Here is a 21,969-nt window from a genome sequence, read left to right as displayed (position 1 = left end):
TACAAGCCATGACAACACGCAAGGATATTATACCTGGTTTGTGGAAACGCATTCAAAAATTACTTTTCTTGGACAACCGATAAACAATGTCACATTTCTGTTATACTGACATCCCTGAGCAACAAACGATGTGGCACCAGTGGAGTTTGTTTGCTACTATACATGGTCAGTTGCAACATGGTCAGTTCTGTTCTGAAGGAATGCTTAAGTATTACAGCAGCTCAGTTCTAGTCCCAAAAGTAAGCATTTAACAACTAAAGCACATTTAGCATAACAAACACAGGCAATACATTAGTTTATTTTTTAATGCCTCAAATGTCTAACAAGGCAAGAGCTCAATGCCTCTATACCATGTGGACTAATGCCTTTTCAAATGCTAACGCAATGGAAGTGCAGCTGCACAATAAAAATTCATACCATGCTCACAAGTGGTCACATCTCTGCACAAAATGCGCAGAAGTATCCTTCTGTGCTGTCTGTAAATTAAGGACCTTTTCAAAATCAAGAGCAACTACAATGCAAAAATACATATACAAAGTGGGGAAAAAGTTTAGTCAAGGAAGAAGTATTAGATGATGTACGTAAGTGTGGGGATACAATAAGCCTATCCTGAAAATAGTTGATGTACACCATATTTCATTACTCAAAGAATCATGTCATGCAAATTTCTTATTACCATGAGCACTTAGAACCAAAGCATTAAAAAAATATTTTTAGACTAACCATTTTATTGTTTCAAGATTGCAAGTTCTAAGCAGAGTAAAAATACTCATGCTTGTATCATTTGCATTTCACATGTCATCTCAAATGCCAAACTTTAATTAATCACTTGCTCAAAGACCAGTACACATGTAAGTTGCCTAAGTTCACAAATTCCCACTGGATAGAAAAAGTTCAAGTATTTCTAAGAAACAAAGTACGATGACTTGGCAACAAACACCACAGCAGACATCAGAATCAGAGTACCTGTTTCAAATGGCTTGAATCTAGAAGACATGGCATATATAATTTGAGAGGTCTTCTTAGCTGCCTGAAAAATTGGACACAGTGTTGTAGGAAACTTGTTGACCTTCAAATAAATAAAGACAATTCCACACAAGAAAATATTACTGAACTGTTTCAATGAAAACCATATGCGGTTATATGCATAGTGAAGGACTGTGCTTTCAAAGCACTACAAAAATAGTAAACACTTATAGAAGAATTAAAAAGTCTACATTGTTTTACTGCAGGCCAGTAAGAACTGATGCATGTATAATGCTAGTATAAATTATCACAAAAACACAAGGGAAACAAAACACATTGTCTTGATGATTTAGTATCCATGGGGGGTTTGTTTTTATTATGCCAAAAGAAAATAAGTGCTTGGTGACGATAGCATGAATATGACAATCGATAAGTCAGTGAAGTACACTGTTCATGTTCATATAAATTGTAAACTCAGTGAAGTTTTTTTTCCAGTTTAAGCACCATTATCACAGATATTTGTAATGAAATGTGTGTGGGAATTGCAGCTTGTCTGTCATCCTTTCTTAGTAAACCCCACACTTCACCAATAAATGTGGTTAAAAGTTCCTGAGGACAGCATGGGTTCTTGCTTAGTGTGTGCCCTCTGTCAGATTCTTGTTAGCTGATGCCAAAGGCTGGATGGCATGAAGGTTTCCATCTTTTCCATAACGAAGTTGAAAGGTGCAAAAAGTGTACTGAAGAACTGTTAATGTATAAAACAGAGAAAAAAAATGCAATGATTATAATAAGCACTTGATCATAAACAGTACTACAAAACTCACAGCTTGACTAAATGTACTCACTGTAGCCATGGATTTTTCTGTTATGTCCAGAAACCTATTCGGTGAGTAATACTCTATGAATACAACTTAAATGCTTTACATCACAGCTAATTTAGCTTAAGATGTTAGAAGAAAGGATTATACGTACTATTCTAAAACCAAGTCAAACAAGATACTTGCACTGCTACATTTTAGAAATAAAAGTACTAGTAATATCTCGAGCAGAAGTAACTAAATCTGTGGATATGATGACGTGAATAATTCATAAAGTATGACACATTAACACATACAAAAGCGGTTATAGCACTCAGTTTTTCAGAACTCTTTCTACAGCATTTAAAAATCCATTACAAATTCAAAAAGCCAATAGTTAAAAAGTGTTTCTAAATTTAATGCTAAAAAAGCAGCATCTGTTATATAATAAATAAATTTAATGCTAAAAAAGCAGCATCTGTTATATAATAAATACTCAAGTATTCAACTGCTGTACCACCTTTATCATTCTTATAAGAAGAGCGCAGTCTGGGTCTGAACTGTCTGCAAACAACTAAAGTTAACTGAGTATGTGTCTACCTGTTTGAGCCAATATTCATTTTCCCCTGGAGAGCACTCTGCTTTGGCTTGTAAAAACACACACACACACACACACACACACACACACACACACACACACACTAATCTTCCACTTTCTCTCTTATTCCCTTCTGTTAGCAAATAGTATCCATAACTGATCAATACTGTGTTTGTTAATTTAAACTGAGACCACAGTAGCCTACTGATACAAGGTTATCCTGTTTTTCCACCTGAGAAATGGTTAAGAAATTACTTACAGTTTCAGAGCAGTCCTTGGTCAATTGTGATTGTTTCTTAAACACACACACATCTTTGCTTTGGCTCATTAGCAGCAGTACAAAGAACTGCCTGCTCAGACCCTTGTTCTCCCCTCCCCCTTCCCTGTTTATTACCTTAAGACAATCCCAAAGTTAATAAATATTACCTGTGGCAGGCACCATTTTTAAAACTATAATCCACTCTGCTACAGGCCCCATGAGGAGCTCAGTGTCTCTCCAGTAAGTGTTTTACAACTGTAAATGCCTACTTATGTTGAATTTTGTTAGACATTTTACAACTGTATATGTTTATGTTGAATTGTGGTAGACATCTAATATGATTTAAGCTTTATTATTGGAAGTTACTATGGCATGCTAGCATTTTGTCTGCACCAAGTTGTTTTTAGTATAATAGTATAGTCTATTTGCATAGATGCACCTTGTTCACTAATGTTATTCATGTAATTGTGTTGTCTGTAGACAGCTCATACTTGTGTCTAATTATTTCTATATAATTGTGCTGTTACTGGTGGATAGAATCACATTACAGAACCACGACAGATTGCTGCTCGCTATATTTGTATCTGTGACTGCATAACTGTCTGAGGTTTCTTCTAACATATGTTTTTCCAATTGGCTCAGTATCTGCATATACTAGTAGTTGGTTCAAGACATTTTCCTGCATGCAGTAGCTATTTGCTCAGTTTCTTTTTTGTAATCTTTATAATATATATTTACCATCTCAAAAGTGCTTACTCCTCTCTCTACTCTTCTTTTCTAGACATAACACCACTCTTAAGTATTCAAATGCGGCACCACCTTTATCATTCTTATAAGAAATGCGCATTCCGGGTCTGAACTGTCTGCAAACAGCTAAAGTTAACTTTGAGTATGTGTCTACCTGCTTGAGCCAATATTCATTTTAACCTGGAGAGCACTCTGCTTTGGCTTGTAAGAAGCCCCCCCCCACACACACACACACACATCTTCCACTTTCTCTCTTATTCCCTTCTGTTAGCAAATAGTATCCATAACTGATCAATACTGTGTTTGTTAATTTAAACTGAGATCACAGTAGCCTACTGATACAAGGTTATCCTGTTTTTCCACCTGAGAAATAGTTAAGAAATGACTTATAGTTTCAGAGCAGTCCTTGGTCAATTGTGATTGTTTCTTAAACACAAACCTGTCTTTGCTTTGGCTCATTAGCAGCAGTACAAAGAACTGCCTGCTCACACCCTTGTTCTCCCCTCCCCCTTCCCTGTTTTTTACCTTAAGACAATCCCAAAGTTAATAAATATTACCTGTGGCAGGCACCATTTTTAAAACTACAACCACCCTTGTCACTCTCATGTTCATTTATCAGTTAACTCTGTTAACTGATTGTTTCCAGCCCCCTCATAAGAGCAACTAACAGGGTCTCTACCCGCTTCACTCTCCACCCTGCCCTCTATTCCCTCCCGCCCCCAGTGGTCCCACCTTTATTACACTAACAAACCCCTCCCATCTTTCCAATAGCCAACCACAGCACTAACCAAACACTACCTCCTCCATCTTCCCACCACTATCACACCTCCTCAACTAACATGTACAAGCATACCTTACCTATGCTCACTGCATGCACTCTACTTGCATATCTTACATCCTACCAAAGCTCCATCATTCCCCCACTCAACCACTACACCACTGTACTACTACTCACACCACCACTCATGTCTCACCCTCACTCGGCTCCCCTCCCACCAACTCAAGAACCATCCCTATGCATCCCCCCACATACTCTACCAACTATATTACTCAAACATAAAGCATCCCTACAACTTAACATAGTAACCCTCCCACCATAGCTATTACCTACAGAGCACAATCATAAAGTTTCCCTTATAAAAAAACACATTCAAAAACTGAGAAAACTAATAACCTCATGCATATCAAAACTTGCCCTAAGTGGAGACCATCCACCCTAACCCTGGCCCTACCATCTCCAACCCCAATCCTCATAATCAGACTAGAAACCACAACTTCTCCCATATTACAGCCAATAGAAAGCCAAGTGACTTTCTTCTACTAAGCCTAAATATTAGAAGTATATCCAACAAAGTCCATGAACTCCATGCCACCATAGACTTGTACTCCCCAGATACAGTCATCCTGACAGAAACCTGGCTAAAACCTCACATTATCAGTGAGCAAATATTCCTTTACAGGTTACGGCATACTAAGAGTAGACTGGCTAAACAAGAAAGGAGGCGGTGTAGCTATAATATTTAAACAGCATCTAAACATCCAGATCTTAAAATCATCAGCTCCACAAATAGGCAAAATAATATATACCAACCTCAAAATAAACCAAAACAAAACCATCAACATAATTGGATGCTACTTCCCACATGGCCAAAACATCCCTCCACTAGAAAACCTCCTCAGCTGGTCTACCCACCATCTCCCCCAAGAAACTATCATTTTAGGTGATTTCAATATTGACTGGCAATGCTGTTCTGGCAAACATCCAACTCATCATGTAAACCTTCATGGCATCACCCAACTTGTCCAGTCGTCAACCAGGATAAATAAAAATTCCAGCAAGCACACTACCCTGGACTGGATACTAGTCAGTAAGAGCCCCCAGTCATATACAACAGGCTGCTTTATCAGATAGCCTCAGTGATCACTCCCCAACATTCCTACTCAAAAAATACCTATACCAAGCTAAACTTGTCATCTACTGTCAAATACATAAAAAACTAAACTTTAACCCACTCACATTCATCTCATCCCTCAAAGAATGTAACTGGTATCCTCTAAAGTACCTCAGTCTTGATGACGCAGTTGAATTTTTTAATACTACCTTCCTGAGCATCCTTAATTACCATGCCCCCATAAGACTTTCCAGAACCAAAGCACAACCCTATCCATGGCTACAGAAAACCACTAAGTCAGAAATGAAAAACAGGGATAAAACCTGGGAGCACTGGCGCAAAATCAAAACCCCCTCAACTAGACAGAAATTCCCAGAACTACGCAATAGAGTCAAAAAGCTAATAAAACAGGACAAATTCCAATACTACCAGTCTGCCCTAGACTCCTCACAACATAACCCCAAACAATTCTGGTCCTCCATAAACTCCATCCTCCACCCAGGTAAAGTCAGTACCCCTCCTCCTAACATCCCTCACTCCTCAGAAAATATTGCTACCTCATTCAACACACACGTCACACAAACCATACTATCACTAGCTAAACAACACAACCCCCCTCCCCTCCAACTCACACCTTCAACTAGTAATCTCCCCACTGCCTTCTCTTTTTCTCCTGTACCTACCTCCAATATAAAAAAACTCTTAACTAAACTTAAACCCACCAAATTAGCAGCAGACAACCTCCCAAGTGAATATCTACACATCGCAGCTGATTCTCTGGCCTACCCAGTATCCATCTTGATTAACCGATCTCTGTCAGAAAGTTACGTTCCCACACTGTCGAAAGTATCACATATAATTCCCCCACACAAAGTCGGACCCTCCACAGAACTAATCAATTACCGCCCCATAGCTATTCTCTCTCCACTCTCCAAAATACTAGAGAGATGCATACACTCTCAGGTCTCAGACTACCTCCTTACTAACAACCTCCTTTCCAATACTCAGCATGGTTTCTGACCAAACCATAGCACCACCACTGCCTTACTCTCCTTTACTAACACTATCCTTCAGCATAAAAACAATGGCTATCTCTCCTCTGCTACTTTCCTAGACCTATCTAAAGTATTTGACATGGTCCCACACAAACTTATCTCTGTCCTCAATAACCTATTCTTCTCTCAATCAGTCACCAACTGGTTTCAGAGTTACCTGTCTGACTGCCAACAATCCGTTGTATGGCAGAATGACATATCTCCCCAACTATCCATCTCCATAGGGGTTCCCCAAGGATCCATCCTTGGATCCCTACTCTTCTCTGTTTACACCAATAATGTAGCCTCTGCCACCAAACATGGCACACTTGTACAATATGCAGGTGACTCAACCATCATCTGCTCAGCCCAGTCCCTACCCAAACTGCAAAAAGTCACACAGGAAGCCTTTTCCTCTGTTGAAATTGGTTATCCGATGCCCAATTAATACTCAACCCAAACAAAACTACACTACTCATCTTCCAACCCACCAAACATACTCAAAACAACTCTCACTTTAACATCACAGCAAAAGACAACACCACTATATACCCAACTGAACACACCAAATTGCTAGGAGTGGAAACAGACAAACTAAAATTTGACATTCACATATCCATGACCATAAAAAAAGTCCACAAAAAACTAGGAGTGTTATACAGAAATAAGCAACTTCTCACCAAAGCAGCAAAGATTTCAATAGCAAATTCCCACCTTATCTCCACCCTACTTTATGCCTCTCCAATATATACCAACCTAAGGCAATGCGATCTAAACAAGCTAGAGACCTGCTACAACAAAATCGCCAAATTCGCCACAGGGGCATCCTACTGTAGTCACCACTGGCTCTCACTTGCTGAACTGGGCTGGCTTGAACTCCCTCACCTCCTTCAGTGGTATCAACTCTCACTCACCCACAAACTAGTAAACCACCAACTAAATGTTCCATCCCTCCAGAATCTACTCCAACCCTATCGCACCACCAGACCACTAAGATCCAGCAACAACAATCACTTGCAGATCACTAAAGCCAATAACTCTGCTGGTGAAGCACTATTCTCTTGCACCATAGCCAAATTATGGAACTCCCTCCCACCCACAATTACCTCCATACCATCATGCACCCACTTCAAAACTTTACTAAAAGCGCACCTAAAAACATGCTGGCTATGCCCTTGCAACTCACACTCTAATATCACCCACCCCATCCAACCACTACCTTGATTATAGCAAGCTCACATGCTCATAAGCCTAGTACTTATTATACAGCAGGAACTTATTATTGTAACATTTGTTAATGTCTGTTATGTACTTCACAGATAAAGATTCTAGTTGTCTACTGATGTACTATGTTCTTCATCTGTAAATATGTCGTAAGTAATTGCTATGTTAAATTGTTAATCACTATGTAATCCAATGTAACTACTGTCTGTTTACTTTAACTGTGGAGCTTTTCTTCCCGGGCCTCCGCTGAAAATGGACCTATATCCGGTCGGACACTCCCAGTCAACAAATGTAAATAAATAATAAATAAATAAATACATTCAAGTGTACTCTGCCACAATATATGTGGAAATATAGGCTGGGGATGAACAAACTAAAGGAAATAAACAGTCTAAAATGTCAAGTGCATCAGCTCAATAATGTGCCAAAAAGTCAGCTGATTTCAGGTATTCTGAATAGGACTTTAGGATCTGTGTGCACTTCTCTTTTTGACATGTTCACATTATACTTGGAAGTATCCCAAGACCTTTGTCTGCTAATGGCAAATACCTGAGCAATTCTCATAACCTGTCCAATCCCTTACAGATCACTCCACAGACAGACACCCAATTTAGTTGATTTGAGTCAGTTATCAAAAAGAAATGCATCTCAAAGGACTTGCTCTTCCAAAACCACTACATATAACAAAAGAAAACTGGATCAGTAATTTAAACATCTGCTTGTATCTCGAATAGAACTGCCCCAGTATAACACATCAATCCTCCAACAGAATAGAGTGTATAGTTTAATTTATGGAAAAAATGCAAAACTCCGATAACATGGCTAAAACATACGCAGTTAAGTTGAATGCCATTTTCTACTACCAAAGAAGGCACTAATTATATTCTCTATGAAGCTTAACAAAACTTATCAAAGCTTACTGGTTTAAGGACTGCAGTTCTGTGCAGTATCCAAGTTAAGAATCACAACAAGCTAAAGCCTGTCCTGGCAAAAAATAACTGTAAAACAAAAAACAACCATGGACATGATGCCGGTCCACCACAGGACAAATGCATACGCATTCTCACAGTGTACACACCTGTCGTACGTTTGAACAGCACCATTTCTCTTGCCCATGTGCCTTAGGGATGTGGAAGAAACCAAGGAACTAAGCATAACGCTTCTAGTCACTGCTAGGTACATGAGACATCTGATGTTTGCCATAGGGAGAGTGGGTCATAAAAGTGACATCTGCACGTACCTTTCCTCAGAACTGAACGCCCCAGTCCCAGGATAGCTGTACAGGTCCTGTGTCATCCAAAAAGGGATTATTTGGAGGGGGAAAAAATATATATATATATATATATATATATATATATATATATATATATATATACACAAGCGGGGGGTAGGAGGGAGGGATGGAAAATACTGCAACATGGAAGAGAAGGACATCTATGGTTATGGTAAGATTTTACACAACTATTCTACGTCCTTCTATTCTCATGTTTCAGTATTCAAAACCCTTTGGTGAGTGCCATGCAAGATTGCCCTAGCAAATCCTGCTCTACACCTGGAAATATGTTCCTGTTTGTAATGTTTGATGAAGGTATGGAAAGATGTCCAAATAGCTGCCTCTAGCATGGAAGCAGTGTCCAGTCCATTGAAGGCGGTTCCAGATGAGGCCATGGCTCTAGTGAAGTGGGCTTTAATTTTTGAGGTAAAATGTTTGCCATGGTAGGTGTATGAAACGGATATAGCCCTGGAAACCCAGGCAGAAATGGTCTGTACTGTCACTTTTTCCAGAGCTCTGGGATGAAAGGAAACAAAGAAAGTACAGTTGTGTACACTTACCATAAACGTAGTTGTTCGAGTGTATTAACTGTTGCAGTCATCACACTTGGGTTATCTGCCTGCAGGTAGCCCTCAGTCGGCCTGAATACCAAAGTCTTGGGATTTCTGCATCGAATGCTGTTGCCTCATCCATGACGTCAGGTCATCAGGGGTATAAAACATGCAGCCGACACCATTACATCAGTTTTTCTTGCCCCAGATGTCAGGAGCCCCCAAAATAGGAAGCAATCAAATGGTGTGGAACACCTCCAGTAAAATGTAAACACCATTTCCATAAGATATGGGCAAAAAAAGAGGACAGGTGAAAAGTATAGAAAGACAGGGGCTTGGAGGGAGGGTAACCAGGACTGCAACATTGAATACACTCGAACATCTACATTTATGTATGGTAAGTGTACACAACTGTACTATCTTCTTCGTGTTTCACTGTTGCAGTCATCACACTTGGGTTGATTCCCAAAGCTGAGGAAGGGTGGAGTCAGTCAAGAAGTAGTAGGGCTGGCTAGCAGGCCTTGTAAGACTGCTGTGGCAAATCCAGCTCTGGATTTAGAAAAGATAGGTAAGTGGTAATGCTGGGTGAAGGTGTGTACAGAACTCCAGGTTGCAGCTTCCAGGATGTCCCTGGTAGGGACTCCCCTGAGAAAAGCTGTAGAGGTTGAGGTAGCCCTAGTGGAATGATGCCTGATCCCCTGTGGGATAGGTTTTTCATGGTGTTTGTAGCAGAAATGGATGCAGTGTGCTATCCATTTAGAAATGGTTAGTTTCAAAATGGCATTGCCCTCTACCCCGTAGCAAAGCTGAATAGCAGCTGGTCAGATTTTCTGAAAGGTTTAGTCCTATCAAGGTAATCCTTTCCCCTTTATTCTGAGGATTAGGAAAAAAGGTTGGCAAACTTGATGGATTGGTTTAAAGACACACTGGATACCACCTTGGGCATAAAAGATGGGTTAGTCCTGAGGGAAACCCTGTCCGCATGAAAGATAATGAAGGGCTCCACAGCCATAAGGGCCTGTAACTCAGACACTTCTTGCTGAAGTGATGGCTAGCAGTAAGACTGTTTCCCAAGAGAGGAATTTTAACTCTGCTGTAGCAGCAGGCTCAAAAGGGGGAAGTGTGAGCTTCTCTAGTACAAAGTTAAGGTCCCAGGCAGGAGTGGGAGCTCGCTTTGGGGGTCTTAAATTGTTAGCTCCTCTCGGGAACTGTTTGATCAGAGGGTGAGAGAAGAGGGGTGGCTCAGTATTGCAATGAGCTGAGATGGCAGAGGCATGAATCTTAATTGATGAGGAGGATAAGGTCTTTGTGGAGCAGCTCTGCTAGGTAATCTAGGATTTGAGGCAAGGAGGGCACCGCTGTGTCCTTCCCTTGAGACTGGCTCCAAGAACAGTATCTATTCCATTTTTCTGAATAGGATTTCCTAGTACTGGGCCTCCTGGCCTCAAGGATAACATCCAGCACCTGTTTGCTGAGGGTTGCTGGTGACGTATTCAGGGAATAAGCCAGGCTGCCAGGTTCAGGGATTGCAGATGGGGATACAAAATCTGCCCCTCCTGCTGGGACAGCAGAGAGGGGGTCTGATGTAGGTGCCAGGGTGCACTGCTGTCAGACTGCGTAGGAGTGGGTACCAGTGCTGGCGTGGCCAGTCTGGTTCAATAAGGATTGTTTTTGGCCTGTTCTGTTTGATCTTGAGGAGTACTTTTGGAAGGAGGGGCAGAGGGGGAAAAGGCGTAGATTGAGAGGTTTTCCCATGTGAAGGATAGGGCATCCACTTTCCAAGCTTGGCTGTGGGGAATTCTGGTGCAAAATCTGTTTAGTTGATGGTTTTGGGGGGATGCAAAGAGGCCCACCTCTGGTGTCCCCCATCTGTGTATTAGAAGTTTGAATGAGTTTGGTTCCAGTTTCCACTCGTGTGGGTCCATTAGATTTCTGCTTAAGTCATCTGCCTGTGAATTTTGTTTGGCTGGCAGGAATTGAGCTTGCAGGTGCACTTGGTTGCTTAAGGCTGTGTTCCACAGAGCCATGGCTAACCTGCAGAATGGGTAGGAGTGAGTGCCCCCCGCCTGTTTATGTACCACATAACTGTGGTGTTGTCTGTCTATCAGGAATTGTCCTGGCAGGATAAGGTATTTGAAGGCTATCAGTGCATTCTGTACAGCTAACATTTCTTTTTGATTGATATGCAGATGAATTTGTCCCGGGCTCCATTTGCCTTGAATGCATTTGCCTGCCATGTGAGCTCCCCCATGCATAGTCTGATGCGTCTGTTTTCAGAGTTTGGACAGCGAGGGGGGGGATAAGCCAAAGGGAAGTGCAGAGAACTGATAGTGCATAGAGCCTGCCCTGAAACGAAGATATTTCCTGCAAGATTCCCTTATGGGGACATGCAGATAAAGTCTAGGATGACTAGCCAGGAGTCCTTGGCTGGCATAGGAAGGAGCTGCTGGAGTGTAAGCATTTTCAATTTTGGTATCACCAGGAAGGTGCTTAGGGATTAAAGATCCAGAAGAGGGCGCCAAGAGTTCTCTTTCTTGGGCACCAGGAACAGCCTGGAGTAGAAACCCTGTCCCCTTTGCTCTGCTGGCACAGGTTGAACAGCCCTGATACTGAGAAGAGAAAGTACTTGCTTTTGGGCCTCTGCCCACTGGTTTGGAGGAAGGTATGGCAATTTGCTTGGAGTTGGCAGAGAGTGGAAATGGAATCTGTATCCCTGGAATACACTGATGTAATGTGATCCTATCTCGCCTACATTTTCTACAGATGGGTTCGGAGCCGATCCTCGGCTCCGACTCGGCACGCTATACAATAGCACGAAGTCTCTTATTGGCTGAGTTACCTCATATCCCAAGATACACCACTACTGCTTCCCCAGATCTCGTTTGCCGCTTCTACAGCATAGACGTGGTCTCGGACTTGGCTGAGCTAAGTGCCTCTTAGTGGTTATTTTTCTGTCAAACTTTCACTAAACTTACCCAAAAGCTGTTTTAACAGCTACTTATTGTTGTGTGACTGAGTATTTTTGATTTTTTGTGGTGAAATTGTATTTTCTTCGAGGATCCCGTTTAAGTTAGAGGGGCCTTGTGCCCACACGCATTAGTTAGAGCTGTTTAACAGCTACTCCTTGTAGAATTGTGTAGTTTTAAAAAAATTTTTCTGTGGTAAATTGTACTTTTTCCTTGTTGGTAAGTGATCCCGTTTAACTTAGAGGGACCTTGCCTTAGTATACGTATTATTTTTCTCTTAGAAGTCAGTGTTGAAGTAGATAGCCGTGTCAAAGGAACATAGGCCATCAGGATTTAAAAAATGTTCGAAGTGCAACTATAAAATGTCCATTACGGACGATCATTCCTTATGTGTATACTGTTTGGGGCCGAAGCACCTTCAGGAATCCTGTCGCATTTGCCATGCTTTTTCCTCTCGCGTGCTCCAAGAGAGGAAAAATAAGTTGATTTTGAAAGGGCTTATTACCCCTTCCTTTGAGGAAGCCCTATCTTCTTCTTCTTCCCCGTCAAGGAAGAAAAAATCTTCGGCTCCGACCAGCCCGTTGGATCCGACAGCAAAAAAATCAAGGCAGGCTTCTCCGTCAGCTCCACGGACTTCGGAGCCGAGGGCGGAACGGTCTGCCTCGATGTCTCCAGCCTCGACTCCTCTGGCTTCGGAGCCGAGAGCTCGGGCATCGAGAGGCGAGTCATCTCCATCGGCTCCACTGCCTTCAGAGCCGATGAAGGTTGCCCGCTCAGACTCTTCCCCTTCGGTGCCGAGTCCACATCAGCTCCGAGGGAAATTGCTGTGGTACTAGAATCTCCCTTGGCGCCGATACTTCTCGAAACCATTCGGAGCCGGTGCCCCAGTCTTTCGGAACCGGCGGAGAAGTCGACTCGGACCCGGTCGGTCTCTTCTCGGTCGTCGAGGATGTCCAATTCGGATATAGACAGGGTGCCTCAAAGGCTTTTTCAGTCTCCAGTCTTTCAAAAGTTGGTCTCGGCTCCAGCCCAGTTGGCTCCGGAGCCGGTTTCCCACCCTGCCTTCTCGGTTCCTCCTCCAACAGCTTCGGCACAGTTGGAGTCGGTGTTGGTGGAGCCGGTGGAAGTTGTCGGGTCGGTTTCAACCCTAACTCCAACCCCGCCCTTCGGGTCGGTGTTCGGTACGCGGACCTCCTCTGTCGGCCCCGGGGGGACGCTTCGGGACCGATCCTTTCGGTTCCCAGCCTCCCTCTCGGCGCGTCGGCGGCGGGAGTTCCGACTGCTGTTGTGGCCTTGGGGGTTGAACCTTCCCAGGACTCTGAGGGTCCCGCCTTCAAGGCCATGAGGAGTGCCTTGGCCAAGTCCTCTTTGGCCACTTCTACCATCTCACCACCACCTTCCCTGGGCACGGAGACTGGTTCCTTTGCAATCCCCCTGTCTCATGACAGCAGAGCCCTGGGGCCTGAGGTTACCCCCATTGGGGGTTCCCTTCTTCCTGGAGGTCCCTCCGAAATGTCTTCGGAGGAACCCCCGAGGAAGAGACAGTGCAAGAGGAAGCACGTTGACTCCCCTGATGAGTCTCTCACATCGGATACCGACCTCGATGATGCGGAAGGGTCCCCCAAGTCATCCTCGGATGATGTATCCTTTGCGGACATCTTGGAAATCCTTAAGCAACGAGGAGACTGGCAGTCCAAACCCCCTTCTGCTGAGGAGTCGGTGTTCCTCAAGGCCTTCGGGGTTCAGCCCTCCGCCTCCTGGATGTCTCCGCCCTTCGATGAGCTCCTCGATTTGATCTCTCGAAGGGCGTGGGAACACCCGGACTCTGTTGAACCGGTGCCAGCTCGCCCCAATAAATTCCTGTCTGCACCCCCGGATAAGGATTTTCTTTCCAAAGGAGTGGCTGTAGATGCCTTGGTGGTGGCATCTGCCACCCAACAAGATGTGGCAGAGGCTTCAACGTCCGTCCATCCTCCTAATAAGGAGTCTAGGAGCATGGATCGGTACGGGAAGCGCACCCTTGCTTCAGCAACCTTTACATTAAGGTCTCTGAACTACTTGACCCATTTTACGAGACTGCAGAGGGATCTGGTCAAGGAACTTTCGGATACCCTCTCTGGTAACTTACCTGAGCAGTTAGCCCCGACGGTTAACTCACAGTTGGCTACCCTGTCCTCCCTATCCAACTCGTCCATGAGGCTCATTTCGTAAGCAGCCGAAGGAACAAGCAGAGCGGCGGGCACAGGTGTTGCTCAACGGAGACAAGCCTGGCTGCGCCTGTGTCACTTTGCGGAGGCCTTTAAGTCTTCCTTTGCCGACGCCCCATTCTATGGGTCCTCCCTTTTTGGACCCAAGGTAAAGGACACTTTGACTCACTGCGAGCAGGAGGGTAAGACTTTAACTGCCGTAGGGGCCCGATTTTCCACTCCCTTCAGACCTTATCCCAAGGCTCGAAGAGGAGGGAAAATGTGGTTCCATAAGTCTCAAAAGCCTTACTCATCGCAGCAGAGCGATTCCCCTTCTAGAGGCAGAGGAAGGGGAAATTTTTCAGGGAGACGCCGTCCCAGAGGCGGCGGAGGCCCCTGCAACACTGGAGACCGCGAGTCCTTTCATGGCTCCTCCTCCTTCCAGCATCCCTGAAGGAGTGCCCGACTGTGCAGCTCCGGAGCCAGTCGGGGGTCATTTTTCGAGGCACCTAAAGGCCTGGGAAAGTATCACTCAGGAACAATGGGTGCTCCGAATCATCGCCGGAGGTTACACCATTCCCTTCTCTCAACCCCCCCACCATCCCAAAGAATCCCAGACCCGCCACTCAGTCAATGGGATCTGGCAGCCATCGAAATTTCAAAGCTGCTTCAAAAAGGAGTCATCCAACCTGTCCCCGCAGATCAGGCCGGATCAGGGACTTACTCAAGATTCTTTTTGGTACCAAAAAAGACCGGGGACTTGAGGCCCATTTTGGATCTCAGCAGGTTAAACCGATCAGTGAAAAAGTCCAAATTCCGGATGGTCAACTTACAAACCATTCTCCCGCTTCTGGAGAAGGGTGTTTGGATGTGCTCCATAGATCTCAAAGATGCCTATTATCACATTCTGATAGATCAGGCGTCGAGGAGACACTTGCGCTTCAGCCTAGGGGACAGTCATTTCCAGTTCTGTGCACTGCCCTTTGGTTTCACCACAGCCCCCAGGGTGTTCACCAAATGTTTGGCAGTGGTGACTGCTCACCTGAGAAGTCTAGGATTCCAGGTGTTTCCATACCTAGACGATTGGCTCCTAACTGCCACCTCAAGGCATCTACTCTTAAAAACTCTAGCAGCCACCATCTCCCTAGGCAAATCCTTAGGAATCACCTTCAATTGGATAAAATCCGTATTGCTGCCATCACGGCGTATTCTGTTTATTGGTGCAGAAATAGACTCAAGGCAGATGCAAGTCTATCTTCCTGCGGAAAGGATAGCAACATTGCAGTCTCAGGTTCGGGCGTTACTCCTCAGACGTTGCGCTCCAGCGAGAATGGTCCTGCAGCTGTTAGGTTCCATGTCAGCCACCATTCTTCTCGTCCCCTTGGCAAGGTTGCATATGAGGATACTCCAGTGGCTCCTCTCAGTCCAGTGGTCTTATCAAGATCTCCCCCTCAGTCACCACATATTGATCACAGAGACATGCAAACAGGATCTTCGTTGGTGGCTTCTTTCCTCCAACCTGGATCAGGGGCGACCCTTCGTTCCCCCATCCCCCTCGGACGCCTCCCAGACAGGGTGGGGGGGGCATTATCTGGACAGGTCGGTCCAAGGCACGTGGCACTCCGACGAGAATCTTCTCCACATCAATATCCTGGAAATGAGGGCGGTGCTTTTAACGTTGCAAGCACTGCACGATCACCTCCCCCGGGGGACGATTGCCATTCAGTCAGACAACATGTCGGTAGTCTGGTACTTGAACAAGCAAGGGGGAACCAGGTCTTACCCCCTTTGCAGAGAGGCCATGAAGTTATGGGATTGGGCGATTGCTACCAAACGCTTTCTAGTGGCAACACACATTCCGGGGACATCCAATGTGATAGCCGACAGACTGAGCAGGACTATTCTCTCCCCTCACGAATGGTCCTTGAATCACAAAGTGGTAACACAGATTTTCACAAGATGGGGAGTTCCATGTTGCGATCTTTTCGCAACTCCCCTCAACGCAAAATGCCAGCAATTCTTCTCTCTCGTTCCAGTGCCGGGGGAGATGCCCAAGGATGCTCTGGTCCAACCTTGGCCCTCCGGTCTGCTATACGCTTTTCCACCGGTTCCCCTTCTCCCCAAGATGATTCAGAAGGCGATTCGCTTGGGAAGCAAAGTGATTCTAATCACCCCATACTGGCCTCGTCAAGTTTGGTTCCCCTTTCTTCGCAAGTATGCATTGGACGGTCCCTGGTTCCTGGACCAAGTTCCGGACCTCCTGACGCATCAGTCAGGACAGCTCCATCAGTCCCTACAATCATTGAAGCTAGCAGCTTGGCTACTCCTCTTCCGACCATAGTTAGGAGCCATTCTTTCGACCCTGAAGTCTTGCATATTTTGCCCTTGGCCCACAAGACTTCTACTAAAAAGATGTATAGCAGTAAATGGAAGAGGTTTGCTATTTGGGCCCAACTCCAAGGATTAGACCCTATGACAGCTTCGGTGTCAGAGGTTCTGAAGTTTTTAACTTCCCTGTTCAACCAGGGTTGTTCGGTGTCTGCCATCAAAGTTCAATTGGCAGCTATTTCCAATTTTCACGAGAGCGTAGAACCACCTTTAATGAGCAATAAGTTGTGCAAAGCTTTTATTAAAGGAGCTTGGCTTCTATGGCCCCCTATATCTCATCCCGCACCACCGTGGGACCTTAACATAGTGTTAGGCGCATTAACCGCACCTCCCTTTGAGCCGGCAGCAACCTGTGACTTGAAATTTCTTATTTGGAAGACTGCCCTTCTAGTTGCTATCACATCAGCCAGGCGAGTTTCAGAACTTCAAGCCTTATGTGTCAAACCATCATACCTGGTATTTCACAAGGATAGAGTATCTCTTAGACCAAACCCATCCTTTATACCAAAGGTTTGTTCTAACATTTGTTTGCAACAATCACTGGAATTACCGTTTTTTTTCCCTAAGTATACAAACAGAGCTGAGTATACCTTTCACAGCTTAGATGTGCACAGACAATTTCGTTTCTATTTGGATAGGACACACCAAGCACGAAAATCAGATCAACTGTTTGTGTCTTTTTCGGACAATAAATTGGGCAAAGCCGTCACGAAAGTCACTATTGCCAAGTGGATCAGAGACTGTATCAGTCATATTTATCGCATTTCAAATAAAGAGCTTACAATTCCAGTGAAAGCTCATTCTACCAGGGCTATGGCCACTTCGGCAGCCTTTCATTCCAAGCTCTCTATTAATGACATCTGTGCGGCTGCCACGTGGTCTTCTCTACACACCTTTATTTCTCACTACAAATTGGATGTGGCGTCTAGGGGTCGAGCTTCCTTCGGTTCCACGGTTCTCCGGACCGTTTTCCAATGAGCCACCCAGGAATTAGGTGCTAGGGACGCTGTCCCATCTGTAGAGAATGTAGGTGAGATAGGATCACATTACATCTTTTAGTTATGTACTTACCATAACTTTAGATGTATGGGATCCATCTCGCCTACATTCCTAATAACCCACCCTCCTTCCCCCTGCCTTGGAGGCCAGAAGAGACCGGACGATCCGAATACAACTGTTTTCCTCTCTTGAAACACCTGGCAATCTTATAACAACAGTCTATGTGTGTGTGCATGTGTGCGGACAAACAAGATCTGAGGAAGCAGTAGTGGTGCATCTTGGGATATGAAGTAACTCAGCCAATAAGAGACTTCGTGCTATTGTATAGCGTGCCGAGTCGGAGCCGAGGATCGGCTCCGAACTCATCTGTAGAGAATGTAGGCGAGATGGATCCCATACATCTAAAGTTATGGTAAGTACATAACGAAAAGTTTAAGACCCATCGGTCCTGGGTAATATACTCCTTGTTTTTTGCACGCAGGGTGAGTTTTCCTCCTAGGGGTGCAAGTACCTGGCCATGGCTGGGAAGGATTAAGGACAAGTCATTGTGAACTTTTTTCATAGGGGGTGGCTTACCACCCCCAGTTTTTGAGGAGGGAGAGCTCCATTGTTTAGATCTGTGCATACCCTGAGACTGCAGTCTTTGTGGTCTGTTGCCCCTGGGTTTGAGCTGAGAAGGTCTGGAAGGGACTGGAAAGGACCAGTTTTTAGAAGGCCAATGCCTACTGAATCTAGGTGGCTGTACCTGTAAGAAATCTTTAATAGTTTGCATGGATTTAGCCTTTTCCTCCATCTTTTTAAGTTCTTCTGCTTTCGAGCCAAGCAAACATTCTTGGTTTAATGGAGCATCAAGTAATTTTGCCTTGACATGGTCTGGCAAGATTTGTTCCTTCAGCCAAGCATGCCTTCTCAGAACAGACCCAGTGACAGCAACCCTGCAAGATGCTTCTAAGGCATCAAAACCACACTGCAAAGTATGTTTACCAACTTGGTTTGCAGAATGCATTAAGTCTCGTAAGTCCTTATTTTCTGCACAATCAGGAATCAACAACATTTTTTGTTTAATTAGATCAATAATATGCTGCTGGTACTTCAAGATGTGAAACTGGCAATTTAAAGCCCTGATGGCAAGAGTTGCAGAGGTATAAAGCTTCTTACCCCATCTGTCTAGAGCCCTAGAATCCCTGTCCGAAGGGGTAGAGTTTTTGGCTTTAGAAGCCTTAATACCTTTAGGTCCCTGGGAAATAGTCTCTGGATCCGCAGTGGGATTTTTAAAAGGAAATTTGTGACAGTCAGGTACTCTGTAGTATCTGTCAGACTTTCTAGGAGCAGGTGGTAAAGTATCTGGGTTAAGGCTGGATTCCATGAAGACATCATCTACAATATCCAGGACAGGGGGAATAGCTAGAGGCCTAAGCTGAGGCAAGTCTAACAATTCCCAGAGTCTCTTTTTGGACTGTGGGTAGTCCTGGCATTCTCAGTGGAAATGCTCTCTTAGGGTATGCAAGGTTTCACCGAAAGAAAGGTCCTCTGGGGGGGAGGCGGAGGGAATTCAATTCTCTGCATTTGAGTTCTCATAGGTAGATAAGAGTATGTCCTGGTAATCACATGGGTCAGAGTCATCAGACTCATGGTCTGAAGAATCAGAAGGAAAATCAATTCTTTGTCTTTTAGAGGGGGAAGGCTGGTTAAAGTAATAAGGTCTTCAGCCATTCTAAGCATTTGTTTCTGTGGCATGGAAACTTGAGAATGTGCTTTGGTCGTCTGTTTCCTAGGCGTAGTGTGAACTCTGGGCCTGAGAAATTCAGCAGATTTAGTCATTAACGGAGTAGTCAGTTTGATACTAACATCGGAAGGTCTGAATACACCCTCAGAAGCCGGTGCCTGCACAGCGGCTCCGGACCCATCCAAGGTAGAGACATCTGCAGGTTCCATAGTCGAAGAACCATCTTGCTGCATATCGGACTCCGAAAGGGTCTTAGTAGAGGACTGCGAATCTGTAGAAGCAGGTAACAGGGGCTGCGAAAGTGCCTCACTGAGTACCGGCGGACTGGCGACTAGCTTAACGGAAGTGTCGTCAACAGTTTTGGACCTATGCGGTCCATCTCTGTCTTTATCTTTGCATTTTTTCAGAAGATCAGTAGTCGGATGACTTACCAAAGTCATTTCGGAATAGGGAGAATGAGAGCAAAACAATTTAGAGACAAAAATAGTCAGATGATGAATAATTCAGGCGTTGAACAAGACACAAAACCAGCAGTGAGGGATGTCGTGGTCTGGGCCTAAACAGATGATGCAGTAAGAATGAAAATCTCTGTGAGGTATTTGCTTTCCACAGGCAAGACAATTACTAACTTTTTCTGACATCGGTTAGAGCAAGAAAAATGGATCCCCAACTGGGTATTTAGCTTTAGAAGACTTCAGGTTTGAAACTCGAAAAACGAAAATTTCAGGTAGCTGCCGACCGGCACTTGCAAACTGCTTCTGCTTCGGGCTACCGCACAGCAAGAAAAGCTGATGTAATGGTGTCGGCTGCATGTTTTATACCCCTGACGTCATGGATGAGGCAAAAATATCTGCCAAGACTCTGGTATTTGGGCCGACTGAGGGCTACCTGCAGGCAGATAACCCAAGTATGATGACAGCAACAGTGAAACCCGAAGAATACCTGCTCTGCTCTCCTATTGGACTTGGCCTTGTCAAGGTAGAATATGAGTTGTCTGTGAACATCAAGGGAATGCAAGACTCCACGGTCATTTCTGGGATGTGGAAAAAAGGTGGGAAGGTGAATACATTGGTTCAGGGACAGCTCATTGACACCTTGGGCATAAAAGACAAGATTGGTCCTCAGAGTCACTCTAGCCTTGTGGAAGAGGAGAAAAGGAGGGGTTGCCATGACAGCCTGGAGCTCTGATGCTCTTCTGGCTGATGTCAGGGCCATCAGGAGCACAGTTTTCCAACTGCTATGTTTCAGAGGGGCTTTAGATGCTGGTTCAAAATGGGCACCAGTGAGCTTCTCTAAGACATAGTTCAGGTCCCATGGAGGTGGAACTGGCTTCCGGAGGGGCCTGAGGTGCAGTTCTCCCTTAAGGAATAACTTTACTGGGAGTCGGGAAGCAAGGGGAGGGTCAAGAGGCAGACAACCTAAAATAGTAGCTAGGTGGGCCCTAACTGAAGAATATGCCAACTCGGCTTGCAACAATTCACACAGATAGGACACGACTAGTGGGACCTCACCTTGAAATGGGTCAAGCTGTCTTTGTAGACACCAAATGGAGAATCTTTTCCATTTAGACATATAGGATCTCCTAGTATTGGGTTTCCTGGCCTCCTGCAGGACTTTAAGCACGTCCTCTGTGTAGAGGTGCCTGAAAGGGATCAAAATTCATCCACAGAGTTAGATTCAGAGATTCCAGATGGGAATTTATTAGGGATCCCTGTGTGAGACGGTCCACTCTGAGGTAACTTGTGATGATCGTCCCTGACTAAATGCAGGAGGAGGAAGAACCAATGCTGCCTTGGCCAAAAGGGAGTCACCAACAAGATTTTTAGCTTGTCCTGCTGGATTTTCAGTAGGACTTTCTGCAGGAGTGGGAAGGGGAGGAATGCATAGAGAAACATCCCCTTCCATGAGAAAGAGAAGGTGTCTGTTGCTCTCGCTAGGAGGCTGGGTACCCTGGTACAAAAGAGTGGAAGTTGTCTGTTCAGAGGGGAGGCAAACAGATCTACTTATGGTGTACCCCACTTGTGGACTATGTCCAGGAACACATCCCTGTGTAGCATCTATCCATGGGATTGTGACATGGACCTGCTCAAGGTGTCTGCCTGAGTGTTCTAAGCTGAAGAAATGTAGACTGCCTGAAGGGTGACTCCATGCTGGGCTTCCAATTCCCAGGCTTGCACTGCAAGTCTGCATAGCAAGTAGGATTTTGTTCCCCCCTTTTTGTTCATATACCAAAGAAATGTAGTGTTGTCTGTGAACAACTTCAGGGGGCTTTGCTTCAGGGTGTGTTGGAAGGCCCTTAAGGCAAATATGAAGGAGGATATGAGGAGCTCTCTGATTATGTAGCCCAGGCAGGTATGACCCTG

At 44.7% G+C, this 21,969-nt stretch overlaps 1 protein-coding gene across 1 annotated transcript in view; it reads right to left on the bottom strand.

Moving 5' to 3' along the window:
• Positions 1-708: 708 nt before the first annotated feature.
• Positions 709-21,969, bottom strand: part of LOC122805960 (suppressor of tumorigenicity 7 protein homolog) — an 861,860-nt gene continuing 840,599 nt past the window's right edge. The window contains exon 8 of the mRNA XM_044076200.1: positions 709-1,711. Within this exon, the coding sequence (XP_043932135.1) occupies positions 1,616-1,711 (96 nt within the window). The 3' untranslated portion in view covers positions 709-1,615. The remainder of the gene's footprint in view (positions 1,712-21,969) is intronic.

The sequence above is a fragment of the Protopterus annectens genome, chromosome 7.part0 (assembly GCF_019279795.1).
Source record: "Protopterus annectens isolate FY-2018-M chromosome 7.part0, PAN1.0, whole genome shotgun sequence".
NCBI classification, from domain to species: Eukaryota; Metazoa; Chordata; order Ceratodontiformes; family Protopteridae; genus Protopterus; species Protopterus annectens.
The sequence above is the reverse complement of the archived record's forward strand: the minus strand, read 5'-3'. Positions and strand labels throughout refer to the sequence as shown.